Source organism: Prosopis cineraria, unplaced genomic scaffold (genome assembly GCF_029017545.1).
Source record: "Prosopis cineraria cultivar Desert tree isolate PC_DT_omini unplaced genomic scaffold, ASM2901754v1 PC11, whole genome shotgun sequence".
Classification (NCBI taxonomy): Eukaryota; Viridiplantae; Streptophyta; class Magnoliopsida; order Fabales; family Fabaceae; genus Prosopis; species Prosopis cineraria.
The window spans coordinates 11,892,659-11,916,645 of record NW_026555342.1 but is presented as its reverse complement, the minus strand read 5'-3'; the positions used below and the strand labels follow the sequence as shown (position 1 = coordinate 11,916,645).

Below are 23,987 nucleotides of genomic sequence, written 5' to 3'. Positions count from 1 at the left end.
CAATCTGTGACCTTGAGGCTCCACTTTTTAAGTGATGAGATGCTCATCTCTCTTCTTGAAACAAGTGTTGGCAATCTTAAAATCATACGCCAATGAGAAATCAAGAAGAGTTTGTCCTTCATTGTTTAGCTCTCCAAAACCAAACCACCATGCACCCTCGCATACTGACCAGCTTTCCCTCCGACATGCCCATTAAAGCTCTTCATTGTTACTGAACATCAATGAATTAATATAGGAATGCTGTTGTTGTTGTAGATCTTATTTTAGATTTAGTCATCTATTTCGCTGTCTGGTTATCTGTCTCTATTTAACTATTTCCTTGACTCCACTTCTCATTCATTTGATAAGCTTCACCAAATTGTTGTCTTTTGGATACAAATTTCTTTTGTGGTCTGTTCTAAAATTTGGTGGTTGTATGGGTTCTTTCTATGGCAAGCTTTAAGTATTTATTGGATTGTGAACTCATTGATACAAGACACCAGCCAAGAATATTATTTAACTTTATTTTCATATCTCAAGACTGGTATCATTCTAATAATTCTGCTATTGATTCCATCGTGATTATGAGGCACACTAGATTGTTTATAGCTATCTTACACCATGTTGGTGAAGCTCTTCAGATATAATATCATTGAGTTAAACCTTATATTGAGATGTAGTTAGAGATCATTGTGGCTTTGCTGAAGTAAGACTTCTTTGTTTAAATCATCATTTCTTTAATTTTAACAATTTCTTAAGATGCAATTGTGATTTACTGATGGACACTTAGGTGAGCAGGAAAGTCTCTCCCAAAAGCTAGTTATTGAGGTGGAAGAGCCAACTTGCTTAAGTATCCCATAAAACATCCCATAATACAAAATCTAGGACACTTAGGTGGGCAGGAAAGTCTCTTTGTTAGATATCATTATGGCTTTGCTGAAGTAAGACTTCTTTGTTTAAATCATCATTTCTTTAATTTTAACAATCTCTTAAGATGCAATTGTGATTTACTGATGGACACTTAGGTGGGCAGGAAAGTCTCTCCCAAAAGTTAGTTATTGAGGTGGAAGAGCCAACTTGCTTAAGTATCCCATAAAACATCCCATAATACAAAATCTAGGACTACTGCATCCCATATTACCTTGGCTTCCATGAGTTGATCACCCTTGAAGAGCAGCCGTCTCAACTACTACACTTTGCAATTACTTCACTCAAGTTCCTTGTTGGTCAGAACCCTTTGCTGGGAGCCCTATCTAGAGTTGCTGACTGTTTACTCTAATACCAATTGATGGGCACTCTAGTAGTGTGAGAGCCCTCCCTTAAAAGATATCTATTGAGGTGAACTAATCTAACATCTCATCTCAATGTGGAACTTAAATTTTCCATACTAGATTTGTTTCCATCATTACCAAAGCCTTTTGAGTTGAAATGTGATTGATATCTTGTCTCATAAAAAAATTATGACCTTGTTGAGTGTTGAATTTTGTTATAGGCATTTATCTTTGAGTCTACTCTGTATCACCTCCCCCTTAGTTATTGATAGCACTAATTTCAACCTAGGTGATACAGTTCTTGTCACTGTGTCATATGTGCAGCATTGCAACTTTCTTGTAGATCTGCTATATTTATGCTATTGAAGATATTTTTACGTGGATGTAGTTCATGCCACGATTGCTACAATTAAATGGGGCAACAGCTATTCTATATACTCAACCCATCCTTGCACAATTAAAATTGAATTCTTGTGATACCATGACCCCATCTCTCTAAAGAGATTGATGGTAGCAATGGTGTTAATTTGCAAGGTGGAAAAAGAGCTAAACAGTCAAGCTCTTGATAAGGATGATGAACAAAGAAACTCCTGGAAAGAAGAGAGGAAATTGAGGGATGCGTGGTGATCATTAAGAGGATTTTTTCCCCCTTTTGATGGCTAAGTCATTGAGAGGATATTTTATTCGATGAAAAATAGGAATTGGTTTAGACATACTGGTATCTTAGTTAAAGCATAGACCCAAGCTTTGTTGAACAGTGATTGTTTTAAGTACTCGATATTGTTATTGATAAATTATTATTATGTCAATATGTTCTTTTTTAGTCATTTATTCATTACGTAATTCTGTTTTGATTTTTATTAAACCCGGTTTGCTACGTTTTCATGTTGCTCGTGCAACAATTATTTTATGCATCTTTTAGCATTCTGTGGAACCCTTTGTGTTAGAAGTGTGTATCACAGGAGTAATAAATACCCCCCCCCAGCGGGCCAAAACAAACACCCCCCCCCCAAAAAAAAAAAAACCATAAGTCCTGAATTGTCTAGGTTTGCAACTTTGCATGTAAACTATTCAACTTAAGTTCTACTATTTTCTTAAATATAAGATCACATAGATCAGTTTCTGTTTCATAGTATTATATGTGCTTATTTGATATCGAAATCCCTGGATGCTTGAGCACAAGTTCATTGATTTTTACATCATAACGATGGGTACTAGAACTTGATCATTTTGCTCTCTGTTTTCTTAAACCATCCGTTCATAGTTTGACCCTTGTCTATCAAACAAGTAACTTCATGCCTATATTGGATAATTTATTCACGAGAAATATGAGAACTTTAGTCTATCATTCACTGAGAGGAAGCTGAGGAATATCTCTAATTTTATAGAGCATTAAGATACACTAATGGTGTTACTTCCTCCATTTTTTTATTACACTATACTTCTCATGGCTAATCCTGCTTCACCTCATTACAAATTGTGCAAGAATAGGACTGATAAAGGTCCTTTAAAACCTCCTGCTGTTTATCACCCTGTCTTTCATTGCATTTTGATCCCTGTTACTTCAAATTTTTTTGCCTGCTTCTTCAATATTGTTTTTGCACATCTTTTAGCTATTCAAAGAAATGGTATATGCCTTGGTGATTTTTTTCCCAGAAAAAAAAAAGGAATATGTAATGGTAATTTCATGACTTGCAGGAAGATTTTTTCATTGACCTGTCGTAACATCTCATTCTGGAAGATGAACCAACAAAATCAAGGAGCAGGCTCTTCAAATCCATCAAGTGTTCCAGCAAAACGGAAACGTGGGCGGCCCCGCAAAGAAGGAAGCATAGTTCAGGTAGACAGCACGCCTGTAAGACATGGCTCTGACAATTTTATCAACCCCAACCAAACAGCAGGCACAACTGGCAGTTCTGATGCCCAAATGATAGGGAAGGTGGTTACTGGTGTCATCGAGGGTAGTTTTAGTGCTGGGTATCTCCTTAATGTTCGGATAGGAGACTCTCCAACCTATTTGCGAGGTGTCATATTTCAACCAGGGCAATATGTTCCTGTCACTCCTGAAAATGATGTGGCTCCTCATCTTGAAATGATTCAAAGGAAGGATTTTCCAATTCCAGTTCTTAATCCACAGGCTCAGACGCAAAGTTCTATTCCCTCATCAGGACAAGGTAGCAAACAACCTGTTGAGCCAAAACCACCTCTGGTGTCTCTCTCTAAAGACCAAGTTCTTCCTACCGAGACACATCCTGGAGCCTCAGTTTCTCCTGGGAATCAATCTGCATCTGTTCTAGTACCTATGACTAACATTCCAACAAGTGACTCATCCATTCCTGCTGGAGGAATACCAGAGACTTTATCAGATCTTGGGCATGGGAGTCAATCTGCATCTATCATGAGGATGGAGTGTGACAAAATTTTTGAACAGGATATAAACAAACTTGATACATCCAGACAGGTTAAAGAACCCGGTGCACTTGGGGTAACAGAAAAGGATCCAAAGCCAACAGCTGAAGACACAAACTCGGTTCCAATGACTGAAAGCATTGACAAGGAGCTTCAAACTGGACAGAACACCGGAAACTCTCTCCAGCTGAATGTACAGATGCGGGATGAACCAATGATTTCAAATGTTGAACTCAACCAAATGCCTGCACATGCTGGACATGAGCCCATACAATGTGAACAGATTCCGGATGAACCCAAGAACTCAAATATTGAAGTCAGCCAAATGCCAGTATCTGCTGGACCTGAGCCCATGCAAAGTGAACAGATTCAGGATGAACCGATAAACTCAAATATTGAATTCAAACAACTTCCTGTAGCTGCTGAACCTGAAGCAATGCAAGTTGAACAGATTCATGAGGAACCAAGGAACTCAAATATGGAACTCAACGAAATGCCTGTATCTACTGAAACTGAATCTATCCAGACTGAACAGATTCATGAACTAAACAACCCGAGTATCCAACTAAACCGAATGCCTGTATCTGCTGATCCTGAAAATGTTCAGTCTGTTGACAAGCTTGAGGACAAACCTGACTCTCCAAAGCCTGCACTTGAGACCAGCCACCCTTCTACAGTATTCGGAGGAGATGCTGTCCCTTCTGAGTCCAGGTTTGCCTCTGAAGGATCCAATTTTCCAGAGACGAGTGATCCCCGGAACCCTGGTCCTGCAGCTGAGATTACTAAGGAAGACGACATTCAACCTTCAGGTGAGAATACTAAGGAAGACGACATTCAAACTACTGAGTCAGTGGAACCTGAAAACCCCATTGGCCCAGACAATCTCTGAAAACTGTTGCTAAAAAGATCAAAGACAGTTGGCATTGGAAGAAAAAATGTTTGAGCTCGGAATAAATCACTGATGCTAGTCTTGTATTCTGACAGTGTTAGTGGAATGGAGTAGGCAGGTAGCTTTCGTTTAAAAGTTAGTGTCAATTCTTTTGTTCCGTTGGCTTATAATTTGGTTTACTTTAGTTTTGACTTCAGTATTGGTATATTTGTGTTTTTTTCCTTCCCCGTTGAAGTTTGATATTTCTCGTTGTTTTTCTTTTTAGAGGAGAACGTACAATGTTTTGGATCAATGGCTAATCTATAGATATGATGGGAGTGACGACAGCTGAGATATGCATTGCTCCAGAAGTTGGATGATATTTTCATAGTACCTCACTCGTACATAATTTATAAGGAACGTCAGAGTGTCGATAAAAATTTATGGAAGTTCATTAGCAGATAAAAGATTATTTTTCCAAAACTTTAATTACTCAATTTTGAAATTATAAAATAAAGAGACCGAAAATAAACAAGTAAATTATAAGGATAAAATATTTGTCAAGTAATAAATCATGGAAGTGGCTCTTTGTAACAATACATGGAAAGTTTGGTAGCAAATTTGGTAGTTAAAACTAAGAAAACAGCACTAGGTTGGTGACCCACTGAGGAATGTTGGAGATCGTGCCTCCCTTCTGTTGTTAGGGAACCAGGCAGACCGATCCAAGTGACACTTCTAGTCTGTTAAAGAAATATTTAGTTGAGACTATTTTGTCATAATGCATGGTCGGACTAGTTTTGCACGGAATCTGAACTTGAAAAATTGACGCAGATCTGTTATACTAAAACTCGTTGACAAGCCGCAAGGACAGCAGTCAGTAGCAACAAAATCGAGATGAACTCAGCTGATGAACGTTCCCAGAAGCTCAGTGCAGAAGAGTTGTTCGCTTGTAATTTAACCGCCTAAATGAAATTGTTCCCTTTGAGAGAACTTTGAACAGATTTTTATCTGATAGGCGTCGCTGATTTCAGCCGGTAGGCACAAGAGATAATTAAGAATTGGAACCAGATGACTACACAACATCACAAAAATCTAAAATTCGATGGTATTATCACCACTTTGGGTCCTCGCGAAAAACTACCTTTTTTTCTGATTACAAACACGTTCTGCCAAATCCATTTACTGCTTCATACACAAAACTTAGCTATGCGAGCATGCATCACGTTCGCTCAAATGTGACATGGACAAACGTTTTGGAAACACATCAAAGGTTCCAAATGCGCAATATATCAATGTTCAACGACACAAGGCAAGCAAAGCAAAGCACATCAAAGTAGCAAAAATTAACATCCAAGCTTAAGTAGAATCCTGGCAAGTAAATCCACGCATTAATTTGCTCCCCTGAACACAATTTACGGTAACTTCCCCCTTCAATAAGCATGCTGATTACTTCAGCAGTCACTGAAAACAGCAATTACTTTCGAACTCAATTCCATACTCATTTTGTATGGTAACATTTTCGCTTCTAAATGATCAACATTCAAGAGTAGAGTTCACCATCAAGTCAAACTTTACCTTTTCCTATATCCAAGAAACCCACATGACATGCTGCATTGTTATACGCAGAAGCTACTAGGCTAGAAAGGCATCAAATAAAGCATCGTTATTAGAACATCTGGAGGTTATCAAGTAATTTTCGCTCGATACAACAGGAGATCACATTAATTCTACTAACAAGCAAAGGAGCTAAAGAGATAAGTTGGTTTTACACCAAGAGACGCTAAAAAAGACAGGCAACAGCAACAACTCCTCACGATTACAAGAGAGAATCGAGGTAAATGAGAAGGGGGAAAAGAAGAGGGGGGGAGGGTTCTCAAATCTCAACTGTACCCTAGCTGCTGCTGCTGCTGCTGTGGTGGTTGGTAATTGGAGTACCCAGGATAGTTTCCATACATGTTGGGATCCTGTGCAGTAGCTGGAGCATATCCATAGTTCTCATACCCCTGAGTATATCCGTAATACCCAGCAGCTCCATTCCACTGGTTTTGATCTGGCTGAGTCTGAAGATTTATGCGTTGGTCAGAATCAGATAGGCTTTTATGCCAAGGCGGTGCAGAATAATGAAAGATATTTCGTTACCTGTTTGTTTGAAGGACTACGGCCCCAAGAGAGACGAACATTCTGCCCACCCAACACTGTTCCATTTAAGCCCCTCAAAGCCTCTTCTGCGCAGCTCCTAATGCATGAAATATCAAGACACAAATGGTAAGGCTATCTATATATAAGCTAAGGGCATGGATTGACATTACAAGACAACTTTCAGAAACAAATTTCCACCTGTCAGCAAATTGAACAAACCCACATCGCTTGCCTGCTGGAATCTTAACATGTACCAACTCCCCATATTGGCCAAAAACTTGCCTAAGATGATCATCCGTTACATTAGGATCCAAATTCCCAACAAAAATCTGCAGATTAAAATTTCAGTCACAACATGCAGGGAAGAAAGTAAAAATTCTCTACTGCAAAGAAGTACGCACAGTTGTATTATTCGGATCATTCTCGTTCTGTGCCCCTTGAGGATTCTGATATGAAGCTGCATGACCAAAGCAGAAATGAAGTAAAAAGATGAATTGCTTAAAAACAGGGAAGGAAGCAGATATCGAGAACCACCATGATCCATAATCAAAGGAAATCAATGAACACATTTAGTTGCAATATATAACATCTAAGCTCATAAGTCACAAACACTGTATAATTCTTAAAGAAAGGAAAGCATCTGCATGCACGTAGAGCAATTTGAGAAGAAACAAGCAAAACAATTTGTTCCATAATCACACCACATTTCTTAGGAACTGTAAAAAATTAATCAGCATTAAATCATTGTAGAAAATAAGCCACTGTCCAATGAAATATAAACTAATTATCTAGACTATCTAAATTAACTTAAAAGAGTAACTTCAATGGCTATATCTGCTACAAAACGCCATGGCAAGATATTTGGCCCGATCAGAATTTGATATATATGGGATAAACACGCAATAAAAATTAGTCGCCTCCCTAATTGAACATTAAGACGTAAACGAGAGAGAAAGAAACAGAATTTAATTCATACATAGCTGACACCAACACACATCATTGATCTAGCTCACCTTCACATCTCTTTCAGACCTTCCAAAATACAAATAAAAGATAAAAATGGATTAAACTTGCTCCAAAGATTGGCAAGAAAACAGCAGCGAAATGTCTGTGCAGACAAGAGAACTTGACAAGTGGAAATAGCAAACAGCAATATAAAGTGAGATTTGATTGCATACTGCTGTGCTAAAATGGTAAGGGCAGAATGGAAACAGAACTTAGAAGTCAAGAAAAATTAAAAAAAAAAACACATGATAAAAGAAACAATAGCCGGTCCGAGATATTTCTGGCAATTCCACTCCGTCTGCAATAGCATTTCACAAATTAAGTTATTTTCTCATAGACTGAGGACTGGAAGCGGAAATCAATGTAACTTGAATGAAAAAGATGATCAAATGGAGAAAAAAGGTAAAAAAATATTGTTCACAACAGGGGATTGCTGCAAAAGAAATTTAATGTAGTCCTTCTGGCAAGCTATTAGGGATGAAATTAAAGGAACAAAGATAAAGAATGGCGGACTGAAAAAATTAAGTATCCAGAGTAGTTGTGCAATGTAATTGGCTAGAACCAACCAGTGAAATGAACTGAAAAGAATAACTTGAAAATTGCAGACGGAAAAGAAAAAGAGACCAAAAATAATGGGCAAGACATAAACGGGAACTGACCTACACAAGGCCATGCACTAAAATGGTAACCATTTCAGCTGATGAAATCGGTTCCAGGCTCCGAGATGACAGAGCCTCTCGACACCCTGCTTTGAGACAATAGGAGTTTTATAAGATTTGATAATTTATAATTATAGATCATTTACTTAGCCCAAATTTTTAAACGAAATTACAGGAAGAAATGACTTTGGACTGCAAATCTTCAAGAGCGTAACTGAATGAACCATAACTTAGGCCGTACATGACAGAAGAGAATTAAAACTGTAAAACCTTAAGCAAACCCACATAATGTCAAAAAACTGCAAGAACAGTCTACAATTATTAACATAAAAAGAAATCCAGTCTACTATTCCATCAAGGGCATATAAAGCACAGACATTTGCAAAAAAGGCCACACAAACGACAACTACGAAAGAGACTTACCTTTTGGCTGAGTGCCAGGGTTTTTGTTGGTGGCTGGTCCAATCCGCATGGGTCTTGTCGAACATAAAACACCTTGCATCTCAGTCATAGCTCGCATTTGTTCACTTTCATCTCCAAACCTAACAAAACCATAACCCTTTGTCCTCCCAGTGAGTCGATCGATCACAACTTTTGCACCTTTAATTGAGGGATACCTAGCCCTAAATGTCTCCTGCAGCATGTAATCGGTAACATCTGAAGCTAAATCTCCAACGAATATCGTGTAATCTGGAGTATCATCATGCCGCCTCTCACCCGAACTAAAAGTTGCCCAGTTCAATCTGAAGGTTTGCCCACCATTTGGCATAATGGTTCCGTTAAATGTTTGAAGTATTCTCTCAGCGGCTGCGCGTGTGAAAAACTCAATAAACCCATAACCTTCAGATTGATTAGTTTGCTTGTTTCGAATAACTTTCACCGAGGCCACCTGCAAAAAAAATTCTTTTCCTTCAGCAATAAAAAACCAAGAATGGCCACCAGGTTTCTACACATTGCAAGTATAATACTTAAATAGCCCAAAATCAATGTTATTTAACATCAAATTGAACAGCCCGTACTGGGGGGAAAGACAAATCCTAAGAGGTTCGTCCCTCATATATGGGCAAGGGAAATAAAAAAGTAGGATCAAAACCAGAGAAAACCAAAATATTGCAGCTGAAACCCGTACGGCTGGCGCTGGAAAATTAACAGAAGCCTAATTGTTAGCAGGCGGACAATACTTATCTCCAACACACATCGACGATATCATACACTACGAAAAAAGAGCGACCAACATTCGCGGCAACTTAAAAACGAATAACAAGAAATAAAAGAAACGGAGAAAGGGATTTTACCTCGCCTGTATGAGCAAAGCAAGTGTACAAATAGTTCTCGTCCATCCAGAACTGCAAATCACCGATCCAAAGAGTACGGACCTCATCGGCGGTTGTGGGCTGGACGGCTTGGGTCGTTTGCGGTGGAGCGACCGACTGTGGCGGTGGTTGAACTGAGGGAGGCCACATCGGCGGCGCCTGAGCCTGCGGTGGCATCATCATGTAGGGATGTTGCTGCTGCGGATACTGCTGCTGGGGAGGCTGTTGGCCCATGGTTGGGGGAGCCATGCCAGGACCAGGGTGCATCATCTTGACTCAAGGAAAGAGGTCTGTGATTTAGAGAGAGAGAGAGAGAGAGAGAAGGCAAAGAGAAAAGAAGAATTAGGGCAAAGGAGGTAGGGCTCCAGGCGTGTCTTTTATGGACAAAGCTCATGCGCAACGCTAACCCTAAAACGCAAAGCTTCCCGCGGTCGGGATTCGTTAGACGTCAGTGATGGGCTGATGGCTGGCAAATGGGACCCGCATTGTTATTTTACGAATGAAAATTATAATTACAATTATAATTATAATAACCAAATTTATTTACCCACACATCATTGGATGTACGGAACAGGATAAAATTAATGCAGTTCAAATGGCTGTAATTATTAATTTAGTTTCTCAAATTAAATTTTATTAATTTATTTTTTTATATTTTTTTTAAATTATGAGTCTATGATATCACTTCTTTAAATTTTAAAATATAAATTAATTTTTAATGTGTAAAATATATTAATAATTAAATATATATTTATAATTAAATTAGAATAAATTAATCTTTAAATTAGTTTAAAATTTATCAATATAATTTTCCATGCTGTGTTTTGCTTTATATTTTTTAATTTTTAAAATATGTTTTTTAATTAAATAATTATACTTATTTTTTTAATTTAAAAGGTTTCCATCAATAATTTATTGTTCAGGTAAGTAGATTTTAACACTTTTATTTTTTTATAAATAATTTTTTTGGCTACTATCTTTTCTTTGAACAATAAAAATAACTTAATCATAAAAATTAAAATTGAGTAATTAAATTGATAGTTGAAAAAATTTAAAAAACTAAAAATTATATTATCCTTTTATAAATATATAAAAGATATAGGAATAAATTTAAAATTTTTAGCAATATATAGATATGTTTTATATTTAAAGTTAAAACTTCTCTTAAAATATATTTTCTCTGTTTAAAATTATAAAATTTTTTAAAAAATTAAATGTTTAAAAAAAAAGATATTTTAGTAGTTCAAGATATAATTATTTTGTTTTTCTTTTAAAAGAGCATATAATAAATAAATTATTTTATATTTATTTTATAATAAAATACTTTATTAAATAGAAGTAAATATAAAAAATTATGTTAGTTTAAAGATAATTAACTACTTTATTAAAATATAAAATTTAATTAAAAATATTTTATATTTTTTAATGAAGAAAGTATCAATCTAATATTTTAAAATATTGTTTAAAAGAAAAGAAAGGCCATTCTCTAAAGTAGGATGAATGTATCTCCCCAAACTGTAGTAAGATATACTTCTTCCGTTTAAAAATATAAGGTATTTTTTAAAAAATTAGATGTTTAAAAATATAATATATTTTTAATTTTTTAAAGTGTAATCATTACTTTTTTTTCAAAAGTGCCTCTATTAATAATGATTTATATTTATTATAGAATATTTAATAAAAATAAATATAAAAAAATATGATTAATTTAAAATTAAATAATTATTTTATTAAAAAATAAAATTTAATTAAAAATATTTTATATTTTTTAACAGAGGAGTAGAATTTACAACCTCTATACCTTATCATTTACATTTAAATATGCGCGCGCGCGTCAATACTTGGCAAATATATGTCTATATATATATATATATATATTCTGCTACCGTTGGATATCATTTTTTTTTGATCCGGCTGTTGGATATCAATTACTATGCATCGATAAGTTGAAACTTCACTTCTGTTTTCGTCTAGAAAAGGAGAGAGCCTGCTAAAATCTGGTAGACGATTCCGACCAATGCCAAATGCGTCCTCTTACAAAAGCTGCCCGTGAGACTTCAATTCTTTTAGCAGTCTAGATGGTGTGATTACCAAACAAACAACCAGAAACATTGTTTAGATGAGATGTGCTATTACATCAAATCAGCAAGGGAGATTATTTTAAGCATTGATGCTTGATTCTTATTCTCTTGATTTATCTTTGAATATTGCATACGAAAATTCTATTCAAATGTTCTCATAAAAAATAGTTTAAAAAGACATATAATTAGATTTTTTCATAAACATGATATCTTAATTCTTACAAATTCCAGATAAAATTCATAAAATACATTTTTTTCATAAAATTCAATAAAAATAAAAGGTTCAAATTATATATAAAAATGTTGAGATGGATATATAATGCACAAATTAATAAAATCTAAAGTGACCATATAAAAGAAAAAATGAGTGTGGCATTTATTGAGAGTAAGATGATAAAAAAATCATTTAAAATGATCTAGCCATATATAAAAAATGTTATGAAAAGCATTAGTAAGAAAAGCTGAATGAATAATCATATGTCCTCAAGGGTAGAAAAAACAAACATTTTTAAAAGTTATTGAGTGAAACCTCTTAATTAATAGTATTCTAAAAAACTAAAAAACTTATAAAGCACAGGAACATCATCTAATTCATGTTGTCATTGCTGTTGAATCTTTTTAACTTTATGCTATAAGAAATAATCTTATTGACGTTTAAAACTCCACCATAAATCTCTCTAAATTTTTAAATTTTTCTATTAGATTAGATAACTCATTTGTTGTTGATACATGTATGTTGGCAACTTTGCCAACTTGTGGTCCATTTGAGGCCATAACCCCCAACTTGCCCCACTTTCCTTATAAAAGAGCAAACCAGACAACCTTTCCTTTTTCAACGCGATGCAAATATCATATCTAGCAGCCAAACACAAACACAAAAGTCATCATATCAGATTCAAAAACCATCCTTCCATGGAGCTCCCATCCCCTCTCCATCCTCTTCCCTGGCAATACCTTTTCCCTCCTCAATTCCTCTTTCCACACAACTTCATCCCTCCAAACCATGTTCACTGGACCCAAACACCAGAATCTCACATTTTCTCTGCTGACATCCCTGGTATGTGCGCGCGCGCGCGTATCCATGACTTGTTCACTGTTTTTTTCATGTTTGGTTGATTTGTGTTTGTGCGTGTGTTAGGTGTGAGGAAAGAAGAGCTGAGAGTGGAGGTTGAGGATTCGAGGTACCTCATAATCAGAACTGAAGCAGCAGAGGAATCCACAGAGCCTCCTGCTAGGAAGTTCGTGAGGAAGTTCAGGCTTCCAGCTAGGGTTGATCTTGAAGCCGTCTCTGCAGGCTATGAACACGGAGTCTTGACCGTTACAGTTCCCAGATCTTTGAGGAGAGGTTTCCTCATTGAACCTTCTGTGCCTGACACCACGGAAGCTCTTGCAAGAGCTGCTTGAATTCAATGATTCTTCTTCCTTTTGTTCTTAGATTTCTGGGAAAATCAGCAGCCTCTGGTTCTTGTCATGTCTCAATTAGATATGGATTTGGATGTTTTATCTCGTCACTGTTATTTTCCAGAAGTGACATTTAATTTAAGTCCTCATTTCATTAGCTTTTAATCTTCTTTTTGTGTGCATGTGTGTGCGTATGAGATAACTAAGAAATAGTGATTTGACATTCAAAATCTGAAGAAATAATAAAGCAAGATAACAAGAAAGAACTGACGTGAGGGAAACTAGAAGGAAGACCATAACATCCATTGGTAGTTGTTTGCCAATCGGTATCACTTTCTTTTTCGCCGTCACAAGAATTAGAAAAGAATGGATAAGAAATTTGATTTCCGAACATACCCTCCAACCACCTGGCGGCCGAATGAAAGGAAAAAGGACCCCCAAATAGATGCAGATATTTTGGGCGGCCATCCGAATAATGAATGCATTAGGTTACTCAAAATGATTACAATTTTCAAAGTAATAAAAATATACAATGAAAAATAATATATACTGAAAGACCCCTCATTGTTTGTGTAGAAAGAAAGAAACCAAATATTAAATATTATCAAGTGACAGTTGCGTGACGGCCATATCTTGCTCGAGAATCACGATCAGACTTTTTTTTCTTCTAATGCCTTGACGACGAACAATGGTAGTATTTGAATTGAGAGGCACTAATTCTTTTCTCCGATTTAAATTGTATAAAAATCTTCAGTTACAGCAAAATGCAGTAACTAAATAGGATTTAATGATAGGAAACTTGTAATAGCATTATAACACTTCTCTTTGTTTCAATCAAAACATATCCAAAACAAATCAATAACTTATGAAACTTGAATTCATCTTAATATCAATATATCAACAAGAAAATTTAAAAAAAAAAAAAAAAAAGCGGATCAAGAGAGTAGTTACAACTACAAGACAATCATTTATATTTAACATTTCCTTTTTGGTTGAATATTCAAAAACTATATCCAGTTAACAAACGATTAACCATGTTTGTGATCAGGAAATCAGCTAGATACCTCAATCATTGAATCCACGAGATGTACACAACGAACAAATCAAAGTAAGACGAAGACTTGTTTCCTTACAAATATCCATCTGTTGCACGCTGTGGCATGACGACAACACTTTAGGCACTTGTTATCAGTTTGAGAATCCCAGCAGCCTCCTTCAATCTCCTCTCTCTATTCTCTTTTAAACTGCACTGGCAGCTCTTCCATTTCTGCAGTTAAGCAAATAGGTCAGAGAATTTAGAAGGATAATCGAAGTTCCCAGTTGGTTCTATCTCACCTAACCTTTGAAGAGCTAGGGGGTTTGCTTTTAACAAAATTTCAGTTTACTTTTTAAGATATTTGCATATGTCTACTAACACAAAAACTCAAAATAAATCTTGCTTTTTCCTCTCCGCTGAAACCCAGTTCTGACCTTTTCTCGTAGATTGCCTTCCGTGTAAGCTCCTCAACAAGAGCATGCAGTCGTTTTACAAGTGCAGGTAGCTTGCGTAACGATTCAACACCTTTAGGAGTGGAAGATATCTTCATCAGAAGTTCAGAAGCAATGAAGTAACTGTCTTCCTTATTCCTGGAGAGAGTTAAACGGTTAAAAATTAATTGTAAGGGACAACTAGCAAGACGACAATGATTTATCAACTTTTAACGTCAGCCAATACTAGATCGAAATACCTTAGTAATTCCCAGAGAATTGTCTGTAGAGAACCGTTGCTTTGGATCAGCAAATCAAGTAAGTGAGGGTAGCGAGCCAGATTTCGGAGACTTGACAGAGCATGCTTGAGAACCTCCTGATCAGGTATACTTCGGCTCACTGAGCGAATAAGCGTCAGCAACTTATCTATAGCCCCTGCGGCAGCAAGTTCTTCGCAACATCTCTGAGAATGTTCTGTAGCCATATCTGTGGAAAAGCTTGAAATAATAGAGTCACGGGATAACTTCTTAGGCCTGATCATCTGTAATGCTCAGTTAAATAATCCCATACGATAACAAGAGTACAAAACTAGATGACAGTACTAGAATGTAATACAACATCGTTGAAATAAAGCACTTCCACGTTAGGGAGTAGGGAAAGAATCAAGGCACTCCAAATCACAGGCAGTGGCACAATAAATTCTAGGGTAACTTGGACACGGTATGCCAATGGGAATCAGACAACATACAGAAACTTAATTCCACGTTTGTAAATTGTATATTTCCCTTTATCCATAATATGATAACAGCAGTAACTCATTCCAAATAAAGTATTGTTCTCACCCAACGTTGCACAAGTATGAAGGATGCCACTGACACTCTTCACGTGAAGTAGCTCTGAAAGTGCTGCGAGAAGCCTATTTATGAGACGCTTGCTATCATCCACATTTCTGGCAGACTTCTGCATTCTCAAGCGCAGGTCTAGCAGTTGCTCTTTTGACTCTTTCCGAGCAAGATAACCTCTCCAGTGGGACTACAAACAAATTGAAGTTATAAAAAGGGAGAGGCTAAATATTTATGAAAATACTACAATGTTTAGAAGCGTCATTACCTGCATCATCATCATAGCATTCCATTATTTTTGGATAAATACAATATAATATTGGATTATGATAGAGCCCCTCATTATTTTACTAAGACATATCAAAGGAAGTCAAAGGGGAAGAATGACTCTAGTAGAATCATGTTGACTGGTCCAGAGGTTTATCCTTCAGTCTCTAGCCGTAAGGAACAGTAGGCCGTGATCTTTTGCCATGATTAAGATCTTTTGGGTAGTATGGGCTAGGGGGAAAGCCATGTTGTGTGTTATATTTATCTTTTTGCTTGTATTGAGGGGGTTATGTCTTTTGTGAGAGAATGGTGAGGAGAGACTGGCCTCTCGAATGCCAGAAGGATCTCTTTGTGAGGTTTGAGCTTGTAATGTTATTTTTGTGATCATTCAGGGGAGATAGGGTTTTGGCCAGAATCAAAGGAAGTCTTGTAACTCTGATTCAGTTTCTCTCATTTTATTAATATCAAAACCTCAGCATTTTTCCCTCATTTATTGTTACTACTGTCTTTTGTTGCTGTTTCTGTGGTGATACTGGTTTGGGTCTTATTAGATTATCTATCCGCTTCTGCTTAAATTTTGCTTTTAGTTAAAGCAGTTTTAAATGAATTATAAAGCTAACTCAACATATAAAAGACCTCCAGCATAGATAATGAAAGCGATCAGAAAACCGTACTTGAATGACGACAACTTTGTGCCTGCGAACTGTTGCCATTCGCCTAGCAATCCACCCACGAGTACAAGACTGGATTGTAATAACAGACTTTGTTCTTAACTTATGTAACAAGAGACCCTTCCACCATCGCTGCAATTTCAGAATAGAACACAAGAATAGTTCCAGTTGAAAACTAGAGTAACCAACTGATCTTAAAATGCAACCATTAGGAACCATTGCACATTGCTGAGAAGCACCCCCTAGATTAGGACAAAATACCAGAATAAGAAAATGTTAATTTATAACTAGATCGTGCAAATAATAGCTAAATGGAAGAATTTAAAGTGTATACGTAGACACGCCTCTCGATTACCTAAGAGCCTATTTCGTGATAAATGCCCCCTGATAAAACGCTGAATCTGCAACACTGCATCTTTCCGAACTTGAGAGCCTTTTGGTATTTCAGACTAAGAATGACGCTTTGGATCTTCATTGCAGCGCCTCTTTGGCACATGAAGTCCCTTCTCACCAGCCAAGCGCGGCAATGCCTCTGGATTCATTCAGACCACACCATAAAAATCTAGAGTAAAACTTGAAAATACAAGAACAAATTTAATCCGGTGATTTGGTCTAGAAATATGAATGAGAGTTAAGCAAACTAAAAGCATCATTACAAAACAATTACAATACAATGTAAACAGCACTTCTGAATTAACCAATTGGTCAGTGTATATTCTGTCTTGGTACGGGAATAAGTAAATAACTTTCTTTTTCCGTATGGTGGAAGGTCAAGTAAAGAATGGAAAACAAAATATAACAATAGAACGATGGTCAGCTCTTACTTGAATTGCAACGATACGATTTCTGCGTACATAAGCTTCCTTCCGTGCAATCCACGCACGTGTGAAAGACTGAATGACAATGGCTGCCTTAAATGCCATTTTGAAGTGTTGAAAAGTTTTTATACTTATTGACATTCGAAAATAAGACTGGATTCTCAAAACAGCCTGAATCTGGTTCAAATATATTCTCCTTAACCGCCACATACGAAAATGGCTTTGAATTATTGTCGCATAGAAGTGCCTCTGAGTAGACTTGCAGCACATATACCTCTTCCAAGCAAGCTGAATCCTGATGGCTGCTTTTGTTTGAAGATCAAAAGTAACCTTTTGTACGTATAAATATGAAGTTTTCTCTTGCTGATCAAGCATATGATTATATCTAGATCGTGCCATCCAGCCACGAACAAATTTCTGAACGATAGTGGCAGCAGCCACTGGATCTGAAGCCGTCAGATAAGGAAGTACACTACATCCCTGTTGATGCCTCCGAGAGAGGCAACTCCTCGCTGCTTGCTGGATAATTAATGTTGACCTCTTCAACTTCAAAAAAGCGTGCCTTTGAACGAAAAACATGGCATATCTCCTATATGTTTCTGACCTCTTGCTTATTGCTGTGCAAATAAACAAGTAAAAGATGCCAAAGTACTCAACCAAATTACGTACAAATGTTCAAGAGACAAAGCTAACACGCAGCATACCACATGAAATTTTTTGACGGTGGACGGCGGTGAACAAAGACTGCTGCCTCACTTCTAGCCAAGCTCGGAAAACAGTTTGCAAAAGAGAGACAGCATTATTCATTTTGAGAAACAAGCGACGACCAACCAATCTTCTGAAATGTGATTGTATTGTTATTGCAGCGGTTTCTGGAATCATTGTACAACGATTATCGATAAGGAAAAAGTATCGTTAGTACTAGTTTTACAAGCACTGCCACAAAATGTAATAATGAGCTACAATATTTGGCAAAACCATCATATACTTTCACAAGCAATGCCGTTGGAGAAGAAAGGACGAAGTGATACGAATAATATTTCGTCAACGTCAAACTATCAAGTCCAATAATTAGTGAGCCAATAAAGAAAAAAACAGATGTTCATTAACCCTGCAAATAGGCCATCTTATCCATTGTAATTGTTGCCAGTTAGAAATTGATACGGGATGGACTAAGTCTTGCTTCTCTTTATAACTACTTATGAGTAATTTGAAGGGAGGGAAAGGGAAACTGATCCATTTCTCAAGAAAACAAGATATGTATTTCTTTCAAGGTTTGAAATAGATGCACAAAGCGCTGCATAACAAGAAAAAGAACCGAGCAAATCACACGAGTCACCTCTTCCAATGTTGGCACTGCTTTCAATGGGTCTGCACGCAGCTGATTTAATACAAGATTTCTGATTTCTTTCTGCCATATCTTGCCACCAAGCCTGGATGGCCTTGAATTTTTTTGTAGCATCTATCTTAATAAATGAGCGGGCATCAATCAAGGATATATATGAAAAGAAATTATAAATTTAATATCATTTTCTTCAATAACATCATAGCATTCTCATTAAAAAAATTTAAGACGATGCCTGTTTCAGGTTTAATATGCTCCAAATTGACCTTTTTGCCAACTACAGATAAAATATGAGAGATATCACGACACTGTTTACCCAACAGCAAATCCAATTACCATGCAAGAACTCCAATATGGGCTACCTTTAAATACAACACAAACCTATAGACAAGTACATGCATCTTCAAGATACTACCCATCTAGTGTTCACTGACCTGTTTTCATTTTTTACTAGATTACATTCTTCTCACTTCTCTTAACACTATAGCACATGATTCCAACTTATAAAGGGAAACAAACGGCTGTGAGAGAGAGGTTACAAAGTAGTGCTATGTAGGTGAATGGTGACTATGTTGTTAATAAGATGTCAGCCAAAGCTATGCAAAATTTACTGCATGTATGAAATAAAAATGTATGAATTAAATGACTTGCACAAATGACCGAACTCTGAACCACTAGAGAGTCAACAATGAAACCTTCGTTGTCATGCACATCAAAAGTGTCCGGCTTTTGTACGACTCCAGAATTAGAAAGACACTGCCCCATCCTCAAATGTTTCCGGTACAGACTTTGGCAATCACAACCAAGGAGCTTGTGGAAATTTAATTGATCCTAGAAGAAAGAGATATGTTTTTACGCAATTTCCCTAATATGATAATAGCAGGATGAGCATGCAGTGCAAATTCATTTTACCACATTTTTCTTGACAAATAATTGCCTTGCAAGGAAAACCAACAATATCACCACACTTCGATCACTGGAAGCACCATTATATTCAAGTAGCTCGCTTATTTGAAGTACCTGTAGAATAGCATGCCATGCATTACCATTACGAATGTATTGAGATAAGATATTTGCAATTTTGTATTGAAGTCATTTCTTGGCCCTCACGCAAAAGTGGTGCCATTTCAACTTTAGTTATTTCAAAATTTCATTGTTGTTTTTGGCACTTCACAAAATAAGTGATCCGTTACTTTATTGTCAAATTCTGGTGACCCTGCCAAGAAAATAGTCAAACTCTCCAGAAGAGAAATCTTCACCACTTAGAACATTTACCTCCGGAAAATTTCCTAATAATGTTGTCAACCGCTGTGATAATATAAAATTGTACACTGCATCCGAATAATCATTGACAGACATTATTGATTCCTTGCCGCTTTTCATATTGACTTCCTGTAGGGAGGAGAAGAAAAATTTAAAGCTGCTGATTCTAAATAATGAAGTTTTGGGCAGGAGTCTTAAGAAGAATAAGATTAACTACCTTCAGTAAGCAGGAGCTATGAAGTTCTTTCTGGAAATAATAATCAAGTAAGCACCAGATAGCTTTTCCATCAACTAATGAATCAAAATTGTCAATCCCACAATCATAATTTTCACAAACTGCCTGGAAAAGAGAAAACAACATGATCGACATGCAGATAAATAATTCAGAGAATGTGTTTTCAACATATGCCTCCATGAAGAAAGAAAATAACGAGTAGTGCTTAGCATGGCAGTACCATTAACGAAAACACAGTAATGAAATGACGCTGCAAGGTTCAACTAGGCAAATTGCATGCTACAGTGAAACTCTGAATCAATACAAGTAGTTTAACAAATACAAGACAAACATTATGTTTGAAAATATTATGGCCATGCAGCGCAACAACCTGTTGAAGCTAGCTTTGGATAGTAACTTTTATGGAACGAATATAACTCACAAGCCTCTTGCAAAACACAATGGAAAATATTACAGATGGCCATTGGTGTGAAATGCAAAATAGTACTAAAAGTAAATAAAGCATTACAGATTGTTAATCGTTGTAGATTCTGCAGGAAATTTTCTGAAGCAAATATGAAAATATCATAGGCATAGTACCTGAATCCAATTCAAAAGCAATTCCAATGAACTTGAATTTGAATTGTTAATGGCATCCTGCAATGCGCAAAAAAAGATTGAGGCTTAAGTATCATAGAAGTTTTTTCTTAAGAAAATATAAAACTTGTACATTAAACCAGGAAACTAATCTAAAATTGGACATACCACACCAAGTCCACGAATTTTGCCAATTTCCTCTTGTAAACTTGATTTATCAACCAGAAGAGGTAGCTGCAAATTCAATGACATGGGAAATTAGATTACCATCCAGGTCAAAATCCAATGATAATCAAATCCTAAATCAACAAGACTGCGGCAATTTTTATAAATTTAAGGTAGGTGTGTCACCTGCAAGTGAACAAAGATATTCCACAGCAATGAGAGAACAAGTTCTTTGTCTCTATTGGCAACATCCTCTGCTACAATCATAATGTTATCCTCATCGTGTAGCAACACACCAGCTTGCTTAAGGTATTGTAGGGCAAGGCCACAGTTGGCCAAATTCTTCTTGTAAGTGTCTGGGGGAACTGCAATTTTCTGTCCACATAATGACGCCTCAAATTCATAACGGATTGCAAGTTGCAACATCCAAAATATATAGTACTTAAAATACCAACAAGCTAATATTATTTCCACACAAATACAACCAACCGTGAGGATAGAAGAATCATGCTGCAAGAGCTGTATAGCTCTACAGAGCTTTAATCCATCTTGAAGATCTACAAATAAATCTCTGACCTTGAAGTTATACTCAACAAGTGGCCCCTGCACAATTACAAAGACGCCAGATAATAAAATCTTTCTACAAGTTATCCTGATACAATTCCTTCCTCATCACCAACGCAATGGAACATAAAATCAACTTTATAGTCAAAATTGTCTTAAAATAATTCAAGACAGAAGTCATAATCTCACATAAATGAGCAACTGAGATTTCGTTGAATATGTAACAGATCACTTACCTGTTGATGAGATAGTTTGTAGCCTATTATCATTAAATGAGACAGAAGATTTCCTTCTCCATGCATTATCTCTGACGATAGGAATTCTAGTTTTTAACCAAGAGGAGAGAAAAGTTAAATGGCAGTTATTTTAAAACATTGACAGAAAGTAGGAGTACGACTGATACAAAGAAAAAGATTTACCATTGATGACTTGACTACTTGATTTAATCCAAGTTTCTGCTTTGAACAACAAAGGGGAACCCCCATCCAATCCATCAATACCATACTTAAGTGAAAGGCAGCTCTGACATTTAATTCTATCCAGAGAAAGCACAAGCAATAAAATCCTCTTTAAAATCACATTCCCCAAATTCTCATAGTACCCTGGCCTGTATAGGCCGTCAACCATCTTGTTATAAGCATACGCTTTTGCCAAACCAGCATGTGAAAAAAATTGCTTCTCAATAACCATTTTCAAAAACGTGATTTCTTGTTCAGAATCACCATTCCCGTTAGGCACCAAAGAGTCGCCACCAAAAATTATAAATAAACCAATCCGGAGCCAAATTGGATTATAACACATAAGGATTCTTGTGGCTTTATTTTTCAATCCGAGGTCTGTTACGATGGGGCAATGTGGCTTCAACTTTAACCTTCCTTCATCAATATTCTGGCAAATAAAATTGAGACACAATTCAATTAGGCCCATAACATTTAGGTCCTGTGAAAAGTTCAAGTGTTCTACAAATTAAGATCCGTCTCTAATCAATAGTGAACTGCACGATGTTCAGGTCAGATCAACCATAAAGCGTGTTTCATACACTATGGCTAATGCATTCATAACATAGGTAGCAGTGGCCCCTATATCCTAAGCTTTTAAAATTCAAAAGTGAATGAGTGAAAATAAAATAATAATGTATCAGAAACTGGCTAAATAATTTGAAAAATAATAACACTTAATTTACTGAGCTTTCACAACAATTAAACGAAAAGAGGAAGATTCTTATTCTCTAAAAATTCATGCCAAGTCAATGGAAGACCGAAACAAACCTTGGTGACTTGATTCATAACTTCAAAAATCTCTTTACAACTTCCCAAGTTCAGATAAACTCTCATTCGCTGCTTCAAATCATCGAAACTGCAGACATCCTCTAGAGATTCCCTCAAGTAGGGAAACATAGAATTTGGCAATTCCAAGAGCGCATTTTCATTACCAACACGCTCCCCTGCCCGCGACCACATCTTCCTCTGCCGCTTCGGAGTACGCCAGACTTTATCAACCCCAATGGAAATTCCAGGACCGCTATCCCTCTTGCCCTTCGTCGCCTCCGCTTCAGAATGCTTATCCCCCATCTGAATACCGGCGATGGACAAGTCGCATCCGCAAGTAGCCGGGTTTTCGAACAAAAAATTAAGCCAAACAGTGATGGACTTGGTTAGAGATTTGAGAGACTGTTCTTTCTTGATTTGAGCTTTCCTCGAGGACTGAGACAGCTCAAGTTCAAATTCCTTGAGTTTCCTAGCCGCCGCCCCCGACTTCTTGGTTCGAGTTGAAGATGGCGGTGCGATGGACGGCCGGCGACGGAATGCCGAGGATGCGGAGTTTTCTTGGAGGCGGTAAAGAACTTCTGACAAGGGGATTGGAAGTTGAGGTTGTAAGATGGGCGCTTGGGAGTTTTGAATTGGATATGTCCTTGAAAAGCGAAGACGACGAGACATACGTGACGCATAAGGAGGTTCATCGCCGTCCATTCTTTTACGTTGTTTACTCTGGGATCTGAGTGGCTTTTCGTGAGAGAGTGTTAGGGGGAAAGGAGTTTCTTGCAGTGTCGTCGGAAACTGGAAGAGGAAACGGGACTGAGACTGCCGGAGTTGAAGTTTCAGTTTTGAATTCGAAATGTGACGGAGAGCGGGCAATATCAGTGTATGGCATGAGACTTGGACGCTTTTCTTTTTTTCTTTTCTTTTTTTTCTTTTTTCTTTTTTTTTTTTTTTGCTTAAAAAAACAAACAAACCAACCAAAGGAAGAAGATTATATTGCAAATTTAAATAAACTCGAAATATAAAATTATATTATAAATTTGAACATAAATTCATAAAAATTTACTTTTATTAACAAATAATCATTAAATATAATTATAATTTAATTTAAATATATCAAGAATATAATCATTGAAATTAAATACATCTACATTAATAAATTATCATATACAAGACATAAAAATTTAAAATGAAAAAAATTATTTTTGATATTTTGTTTTCTTTTTTATTAATATTGGCTTTTGCATTTTAATTTTTTTCTTCTTTAAACCAAATCTTATAATTTTTATAAAAAAAAACTCTATATAGTATATACTTAATTCGTTCAACTAAAAAAAAATTAATGAACTTAATAAGTTTAACTGAACTTATATTTGGTCTGAGTTTATGA

General features: G+C 36.4%; 4 protein-coding genes across 4 annotated transcripts; 2 read left to right on the top strand and 2 right to left on the bottom strand.

Moving 5' to 3' along the window:
* The first annotated feature begins 2,383 nt into the window (after positions 1–2,383).
* On the top strand, positions 2,384–4,909 carry LOC129285684 (uncharacterized). Its single transcript, XM_054921463.1, has one exon. It carries the CDS (start codon positions 2,656–2,658, stop codon positions 4,546–4,548), a length of 1,893 nt encoding a protein of 630 aa, XP_054777438.1. The 5' UTR covers positions 2,384–2,655; the 3' UTR covers positions 4,549–4,909.
* Positions 4,910–6,171: 1,262 nt separating this feature from the next.
* Positions 6,172–9,977, bottom strand: LOC129285685 (polyadenylate-binding protein RBP45-like). The gene is made up of 6 exons (XM_054921464.1): positions 9,626–9,977; positions 8,754–9,219; positions 7,068–7,123; positions 6,865–6,995; positions 6,667–6,763; positions 6,172–6,587 (listed from the first exon to the last, which is right to left on the bottom strand). Exons 1-6 carry the CDS (start codon positions 9,911–9,913, stop codon positions 6,408–6,410), a joined length of 1,218 nt encoding a protein of 405 aa, XP_054777439.1. The 5' UTR covers positions 9,914–9,977; the 3' UTR covers positions 6,172–6,407.
* A 2,563-nt stretch (positions 9,978–12,540) lies between these two features.
* LOC129285686 (15.4 kDa class V heat shock protein-like) lies at positions 12,541–13,282 on the top strand. The gene is made up of 2 exons (XM_054921465.1): positions 12,541–12,781; positions 12,863–13,282. Exons 1-2 carry the CDS (start codon positions 12,565–12,567, stop codon positions 13,126–13,128), a joined length of 483 nt encoding a protein of 160 aa, XP_054777440.1. The 5' UTR covers positions 12,541–12,564; the 3' UTR covers positions 13,129–13,282.
* Positions 13,283–14,463: 1,181 nt separating this feature from the next.
* On the bottom strand, positions 14,464–23,406 carry LOC129286106 (uncharacterized). The gene is given in 20 exon segments (XM_054922130.1): positions 14,464–14,751; positions 14,853–15,078; positions 15,435–15,624; positions 16,376–16,614; positions 16,733–16,904; positions 17,197–17,807; positions 17,895–18,062; positions 18,530–18,652; positions 19,231–19,366; positions 19,448–19,555; positions 19,811–19,927; positions 20,016–20,138; positions 20,613–20,669; positions 20,778–20,843; positions 20,961–21,149; positions 21,264–21,377; positions 21,575–21,660; positions 21,758–22,226; positions 22,607–23,154; positions 23,157–23,406. Coding segments are annotated over 20 exon segments (4,122 nt in total). The 5' UTR covers positions 23,299–23,406; the 3' UTR covers positions 14,464–14,513.
* Positions 23,407–23,987: the final 581 nt, after the last annotated feature.

What these genes read in the sequence shown, in the direction of transcription:
- LOC129285684 (XM_054921463.1), top strand. Translation starts at nt 2,656, where the DNA reads ATGGTGTTACTTCCTCCATTTTTTTATTACACTATACTTCTCATGGCT.
- LOC129285685 (XM_054921464.1), bottom strand. Translation starts at nt 9,913, where the DNA reads ATGATGCACCCTGGTCCTGGCATGGCTCCCCCAACCATGGGCCAACAG. An exon ending in CCCTGGCACTCAGCCAAAAG is followed by an intron (nt 7,124 to 8,753) that starts GTAAGTCTCTTT and finishes TTGGTCATGCAG; the next exon opens with CTTCATATCAGAATCCTCAA. An exon ending in GTAGTCCTTCAAACAAACAG is followed by an intron (nt 6,588 to 6,666) that starts GTAACGAAATAT and finishes ATAAATCTTCAG; the next exon opens with ACTCAGCCAGATCAAAACCA.
- LOC129285686 (XM_054921465.1), top strand. Translation starts at nt 12,565, where the DNA reads ATGCAAATATCATATCTAGCAGCCAAACACAAACACAAAAGTCATCAT. An exon ending in TTTCTCTGCTGACATCCCTG is followed by an intron (nt 12,782 to 12,862) that starts GTATGTGCGCGC and finishes TGCGTGTGTTAG; the next exon opens with GTGTGAGGAAAGAAGAGCTG.